Source organism: Olea europaea, chromosome 12 (assembly GCF_002742605.1).
Source record: "Olea europaea var. sylvestris chromosome 12, O_europaea_v1, whole genome shotgun sequence".
Taxonomy (NCBI): Eukaryota; Viridiplantae; Streptophyta; class Magnoliopsida; order Lamiales; family Oleaceae; genus Olea; species Olea europaea.
In genome coordinates, this window is record NC_036248.1 from 2,259,230 (window position 1) to 2,267,027 (window position 7,798).

At 34.3% G+C, this 7,798-nt stretch overlaps 1 protein-coding gene and 1 long non-coding RNA gene across 3 annotated transcripts; both read left to right on the forward strand.

Annotated features, from left to right (window-relative positions):
• Positions 1–364: 364 nt before the first annotated feature.
• On the forward strand, positions 365–3,505 carry LOC111405151 (heat shock 70 kDa protein 15-like). Of its 2 annotated transcripts, none has more exons than XM_023033912.1 (4): positions 365–495; positions 783–2,144; positions 2,241–2,459; positions 3,134–3,505. In XM_023033912.1, the coding sequence occupies exons 2-4, from the start codon at positions 2,142–2,144 to the stop codon at positions 3,425–3,427; spliced, it is 516 nt and encodes a 171-aa protein (XP_022889680.1). In that variant the 5' UTR covers positions 365–495; positions 783–2,141; the 3' UTR covers positions 3,428–3,505. The 2 variants fall into 2 exon arrangements, with proteins under 2 accessions (XP_022889680.1, XP_022889679.1); XM_023033911.1 differs by having other exon boundaries at positions 801–2,144.
• A 2,035-nt stretch (positions 3,506–5,540) lies between these two features.
• LOC111405155 lies at positions 5,541–6,709 on the forward strand. The gene is made up of 2 exons (XR_002704747.1): positions 5,541–5,665; positions 6,366–6,709. It is a non-coding gene; the product is annotated as an uncharacterized LOC111405155 (long non-coding RNA).
• The last annotated feature ends 1,089 nt before the right edge of the window (positions 6,710–7,798 follow it).

Below are 7,798 nucleotides of genomic sequence, written 5' to 3' on the forward strand. Positions count from 1 at the left end.
CTCCCTTTCATATCAATTTTGTTTTTCATCGATACACATAATTTTCATATTTTTAACGTCGTAAATACAAGTTTTTCGAACCAATGAAAAAATATATATAACTCCTTTTTTTCTTCTTCGTCGTCCTCATTCATGCCTCCCTTTCTTACTGTATCAATTAATATTTTAAAATAATCTAATAAAAATTTTGACGTCATTTAAAAAATTGCCTAATAAATTTAAATAATGAACTTCAGTACAAAATGGTCACTTTGGCAAATTTTTACAAGGCCATGCACGTTGTTGCCTGACAGTGGGCCATTGTGATGTGACTGAAAAATCAATTCTTGTGGAGTAATAATCTCTACCAGACCGGCTCTAAGAAACCTTCTTTTCCCCCTTCTACCTTTATTCTTCTCCCTCACCACAGAAGGTTTTTGGAGGAAAATTCAAGAAAATCATTTCTACGCAGCCGACGCACATGTTCTCAGCCATTCTCTTCCCCCGAGTTATCTCGTAAATCTCAAACCCTAAAATGTTTGATGATTGTCAGATCTAATGATTTTAACACATAAATCATGTTGAATCATTTACCTTTGGGTTTACCGTAAGTTAATAGAACGGTATTATTTGATTTTACATCCTAAAAGATGGCATTTTAAGTTGATTTACTTGTCATTGAGGTTGTGCTTCTGCTTGAACTTAACGACGTTGCTCAATGACGTTCAATTTTGTTGAACTTGATCCCATTCTCTATGTGTGCGTGCGTGCTGCATAATGGTATTCTTGAATTATTCATGCAGTTGAGGTTGTTGGTTCAGGCTCTCGAATTCCTGCTATCTTCAAGATCTTGACCGAGTTCTTTGGAAAGGAGCCCAGGGGCCCAGGCGTACAGTGAACGTGACGAGTGTGTTGCCAAATGCTTTGCTTTAGAATGTGCCATTCTTAGTCCCACATTTAAAGTACAAGAATCCCAGCTACTGGTTCTTATTGTTAATTGATAGTTCTTCCTATAGGTTCACTTGATGCCATGCCCTTTGAATTTGGATGTAGAAACACAAATTTTATATGGGGCCTGACTGCAGTATAAGTCAGTTTTGATCTTTAGCTTCTTATTCTGTTGAGCCAAATGCTATATACCTTTTATTTTTATTTTTTTTTGTTCTATTTTATTTGTACATTGAACAAATCTTACAAGCTGATTCTTTTGGTAAAAACATAGGAAATCTCACATCTCTATTGTTCTTAGTCATAGTAAAATTTAGCATACCCCTATCAAAAGAGGGGGGAGTTAAATTTAGCATACCATGATTTCCTCTGGAAATAAAATTTTTTTAGTTCTGTAATATGTGAACAGTAGTCCATGACAGTGATTGGTTTATTGAGGAAGGATAATGCTAGGTTAATGACTTAGAGTTAGCAATTTTACTGCACTGCGATTAATCATTGGTATCTTGAAATATCATTGGGCAAGGAGGTTAAAAAAAAAAATTGAGTAGGAGTATACTTGTTGTTTTTCCATTTTCCTACATTTGAGGCAGAAAGGCTGACCATGGATTTCTTCTTTCTTTTTTCCTGATTTATCGATTGCATTTGCCATGGCTTTTCTTAGTTTTCCTTCTTCTATAGAGTATTTGTTTTCTTGCATGCTTAGTTGGATAGAGGACGGGCAATTATGTCTATGAACATTTGCCTCCTATTCTATTACGAATGTACCTTTTATTGGAAATAAAATACTCCACGACATCCATTCTAAGATTTGCTCGACCTACTGATTTGAAGGTCAACAAGATCTTCCCATTCCCCATTGCTTTGTCATGGTGCAGATACTCGGAATGGAGCTCTGGAAAATCAAGAGACAACATTGTACCATCGTGTTTCCCAAGGGTAATCCAATACCTAGTGTTAAAGCTCTAACATTCTACAGATCTAGCACTTTTGTGGTTGATGTGCAATATGCTGGTGTTAGTGAGTTGAAGGCACCAGCAAAGATCAGCACTTACACAATAATCTATTTGTGTGCTTCGGTCACTCATGTCACTGAAAGTATTGTCGCTCGTTGGAAAATCTTTTTTTTTTCTAATCCGATGCACAGATTGGACCATTAGAATCCACAAAGGGTGAACAAGCAAAATTAAAGGTCAAAGTATGCCTAAATCTGGATGGTAATATTTTGCTTGAATCAGCAACTGTAAGTCCTCTTTGTAGAACACTTTTTGGTATTCATTCTGCTAAACGATCCTATTCAAAATTTAAATCAGCTTTTGGAAGAGGAGGTGGAAGTTCTGGTTGTAAAAGAGTCAACAAAGGAATCTACCAAGATGGAAACACATGAGACTTCTGTAGATCCTGCTCCATCAAGTACTACTGAAACTAAGATCAGCATGCAAGATGCTAAGGCTCTGTGGATGTCTCTGAGGCTGAAAATGGTGTCAAATGACTCAGAGGATAAGCCCAGCCAGATGGAAACAAATGCAAAGGTTAGTTAGCAATTATTTATGTAAATCAAGGAAATTGTTTATTATTATTATTATTATTATTATTATTATTATTATTATTATTAGTTCTTGTTGTTGGTGGTGCTGTTGGTGGTGGTGGTGGTGGTGGTGTTGTTGTTGTTGTTGTTGTTGTTGTTATTGTTATTGTTTTTTTTTTTTTATTTTTTTTTTTTCTTCCTTACATATCTTTTACCCTATTGCATGTTGTTGAGTTATTGGTTCAATTGCCACTTCTTTCAATCTTCTATCACACATGCTCAATCCTTTCTCCTTTTTCGCCTATTTTTGGGAACATATGAGAGGATAAAATAAAGCAGTAGGTCCGTCAAATTTGGCCCCCTCTGCTTTTGGGTTAATATTTTTGAGGTTGATGCAGAATAGAATACAGATATTTCATGTGACATGTGTTTTTGGTTTTCCTTTCTTAGAAAGGATGCTTCCGTATATTTCATAATTTTTGGGAAATTATGTCTCCTTTTTTGTATTCCTCATGTGAGAGGGGAAGATAGAAGGACTTCAATGGGCTCTGCTGTTGTGTGAGATTTAATTATTTTTGTTTGTCTCTCTATCAAAAAAGAACATATTTGTGATTGGAATCTTTATTTTCCTGGCAAGTTTTGTTCTCACCTACGAATTTGCATTGTTTGTGTCTATAGGCAAAGCCTTCGAAGAAAAAGGTTAAGAAAACAAGTGTCCCTATGTCAAAATTGGTGTATGGAGGAATGGCTATTGTCGATATGAAAAAATCCATGGAGAAGGAATTTGTGATGGCTTTACAAGATCGAGTTATGGAAGAAACAAAAGATAGGAAGAATGCTGTTGAGGCTTATGTAACGCCCCGAATTCTCGGAAACCGAAGCGTTAAAATAATATTCGTTTCTTTTTTTGGTTCGACCCCTTTGACGCTAGTCAAAGTATTTTATAAATCCAATTTTTTTTTAAATATATAAAAATATAATGGAAGGTAGTTATCTATATAATTTAGGCAAATGTAGCAAAATTTGATTTTGTAAAAGATTTGAAGACAAATCGACAGTTACGGATTAAACGACAGCGAAAGAAAAATATCTTTGGCCTAGCAAATGTCTATTAAAATTTATGAAATTTTTACAGGGACTAAATCATTCATATATATACACATATAAAAATTTGGGGTTTCGACGATAACGTTTGAAGTACGAAAATATTACTCGAATATGCTGGACAGGAATCTCGGATTCGACACGATGCAGTTTACTAAAACGGGCATAACTTTATTTTTAGATAATATTTTCGAGAAATTCCAAAGGCCACTAGTAGAAGACTCATAGACCTTTCAAACCCCACTGATTTCACTTAAAAACATGCACCGTAGCCCAAGTTATACTATTTTCAACTAGAAGGACAGAAACTGAAATTTCCACCCAGCATAAAATAAAACTTCATACAAATCAATCCAACACTTTTAAATTCTTGTTAACATGCACTGTCTAAAAATGAACAAAATAAACATTAAAAAGCATTTCTAAAAGTTCATCTAAGTTCCATGAAATATTTACATAAATAGAAATATTCACTAGAAATTGAAAGAATTAGAGATTGCCGAACACTTGCCACTATGCCAACCATTGCCATGCCTCGATCTTAACCTGTAAAATTATTTGTAGGGATGAGTACTATAAATAATACTCAGTAGGAAACACTTAAGTAAACGGTAAAAATATATATTTTCAGAAATGCAAACTTTGGTCAATTGTGTCACCGTCAATTTCAAGCGAATTGGTGATCAGTTAGTCCGCTTACTCTTAGGTTTTGATAACCCCATTTCATTTGTCATAATCATCTCTTCATCTCTTGTTTAAACCACCAAACGGTGATTCCATCATGAGCAACACAATAACACATTTAATGCAAACGAAAATATATAAATCTTACATCACTTACTTAAGTGCCGAAACACCCCTACCTTAATGCTTGGAATTTGAAATATCCTTTCGTGTCCAAAGAATAAAATGCAGCGTACGTCTTGCCCTTTTCTTTAGAAATTTTCAGATTCAAAGTTCTTTTTGTCTATGGAAGAAGGGGCAAAATAATTTGATGCATAAGTATAATAGGGAGAGAGGAGAGTCGCTAAAGAAGTTGAGATTTCAGCTTTGAAAAAATGAACTTACGACTTAAAATAAAAGAGACGGTTTCATGGTAGTGCAAAAGTGGATGTTAAAATGCACTTAGTGGGTAGGTTGAAATTGAAATTATTTAGATAAGAGTTAAAATGCTAAATGAAGGTAGTTGGTGGATTTTGAATGATGGACGTGCAAGTTACTTTTCAAATATAAAGTCAGAAGTTTTTTTTTTTCCCTCAAATGATGTGGCCGGCAGTTAACTGATATGGGGAAATAAAATAAAATAACATGGTTAGTGGGGAGTTAAAATGATAATTGTTGGCAGTTAACAAAATGGAGATTAATATGCTAAGATAGGGTTGGTTAAAATTGGAGGTTATAATGGATAATAAAGTGGGGGTAATGGATAAAAATTGGAGTTGTAATTTTATTTTCAAATGAATGATCGGGGACGGTTTTGGCATTGACAAAAATGGAAGTTTATTAGAATGATAAGTTGGAGAATAAATGATGGATGATGAAACATGCAAGTAATTTGTCCAATTTAAAAAAAAAATAAGTTTAAATAATGGAAACAAAAATAGTAGTATTAAAATAAAGTGTCGTAAGAAAAATAATGTAACCAAATTAACATAAAATTTTGTCGGCTAAAAGCGATTTTAACACCTTGTAAAATTTAAGAAAATCAAGTACGTGGAATTTTACTTTCGTGACCAAAATTTAATTTGAACTATTAGGAAGTGTCGTAGCGACATAATAATATAACCCAAATTATATTTGAGTCCTATAAGAAAATTTTATTTGAAACGAAAAAAACACATTTTTTTCCGGTCGCTACACTTATGTTTATGATATGAGGAATAAGCTAAATTCTAGGACCATTAGATGATTTTATGATTCTTCAGTAGTTAAGTACTGACAGTTCTACTTCATATGCAGCTTAATGACAAATATAAAGAGTTTGTGACGGATTTAGAGAAAGAGCAGTTCATTGCTAAACTCTAGGAGGTTGAGGATTGATTATACGAGGATGGTGAGGATGAAACAAAAGGAGTCTATATAGCGAAGCTAAAGGAGCTCCAGAAGGTATCTGCAAATTTTCACAAACCACAACCGTTTGCTGTTTGCATATTTTGTCTACAAGAGTTGAGGTTGCCTGATATATTTTACTCTTATTTAGGATCACAATAATTGAGATGCTAAAGATTAAGGCTTCCCTTTTGAATGAGGGAAAGTTTGAGACCCTCCTGGCCAACCTTAGACACTCTAAGATCCTTTACCCGCTGTAAGATATCACATTGTTCGAGGAACCCTAGATGATTGATGAAATATGAACCAAAGACTGAACCTTGGTATACCTCCACAATTAATCCTATGGATCTTTAGGATTGGATTATTTTTGTCTTTGGTAAATCTACCAAGGGCTATAGTCAAAGTGATCCTCCTAATCAACAGGTCCCCAACCTATTGTCCACGTAGCAAGTTCGTTTCAAACTTTCATTACATTTGTACAACGAGCCATCGACTATAAAAAAAAAAGTCTACATCTCTGTTAAATCATCACATGCTAGTCAGGCAGTAGTAATGATTTAGCGGAGGTTTAGAAGTTCAATAAGAACTAATTGTGCAACTATAATGAAATGTAGCGAACCGACATGCTAGTCAGGCAAAAGATTGGAGCCCTAGTAAGGAAGTTTTCCCTCTAAGTGGAGCTGTATTGATGATTTCAGTTTCTTTTCAAGTATAAATATTGTCCTGACCACTTGAACTTTATTTGCTTTCACAGGTCTTGCAGGCCGATAATGACAAAATCGATGCCAGTAAAGCCTACTACTCCAAAAACACCCTCGCCAGCTCCCTCTCGAGGAGGTCACAATCTCAAGGTGCAGAGAACCCGAATTCAAGTCCCAACCGAAACTGGTGCAATTGAGACTACTAGATCCGGAAATGAAGTACCATCAACTACAACAGAGCCCATGGAAAGCGAAGTCTGAGAGTGCACCAGGTGTTGCTTAGTAAATTGGGGATTCAATGTTTTATGTCTATATTATTTGGGTTCTTTTCTATGAGAAAGCAATCCCGACTTGCAACTCTTTTTGATGGTCTATAGTGATCGTAAAATGTTTTTTAGCCTGATTTATTTGGATTGTGTATATCCTTTTTAAGGCACTGTGCTATTAAATTTAGGAAAAAGCCATGAGTACGGGGAATTCTTAACAAAAGTCTTACCGACATGGACGTGACAGTAGATGATTGGACATTGAATTCTGTTGAAATTGAGGATGGTCTTAGGCATGGATTTTTCTTAATATATTTTATTACCAAACCCTACATTCTCGTTCTTCTTAGTTAATATACGTGGAGCTATAGACTAGTTTATTAAGCTATTGAGGAATACTATTTAGCATCACTAGTGTTTAACGTTAGTATAGGTAGCATCATTTATGTCATTAAATCATATGTTTTATTAAATATAACGACTCATTTAATAAGGAGTAAAATGCTATACATGATTGATGTTAAGCACCAGTCTAGTGATAATTACATGAAATTAAACAATAAAGTCATATGATTCATTTAATTGAACCTATAAATTATAGGATAAAGCCAAACGAATCTCACGAATGACCACACCGATGATCCCACCCTCACATGGGTGCATGGGTCTCAGGTGAATAAAAAAATGCTGACCTCCATGTATGTATGTGTGGGGTCATCCCTGCGGTCATTCGTGCGGGTCATGTAGCTCGATCCTAAATTATAATAATCTAAAATGGTGCTCTAGTATAAGTGATGCTAGATATTATTATTATTTCCTATGATATGTTCACATTTAGATTGTTAGATATTGTTCTTTTTCCTTCCTTACTTTTCTATTTAAACGCTATATTTATGTGATTTTTTGGTTTGCTATTTTATAATTAAAATTATTGAAACATTGGAATTTGGAAGTCTTTCGATTTTTGAATTTTTGAATTTTTTATTTTTTTGAATTATGAGAAATCAAAGAGAATAGATGAAGGTGTTTTTCTTTAGTTCTACATTTTTGCATTATTATATATCTTTTATCATTTTTATTATTACTGCTAATTTAGTGAATTTTTCGTCGGAGTGGCTCTAGGGATCCATCCCCCAGCCTTTCTTTTAGGTCACCATAGTTGTAAAAGAAAGACGTTATCCTAGATTATACACAATATCACAAGCTCTGAAGTCTGAACG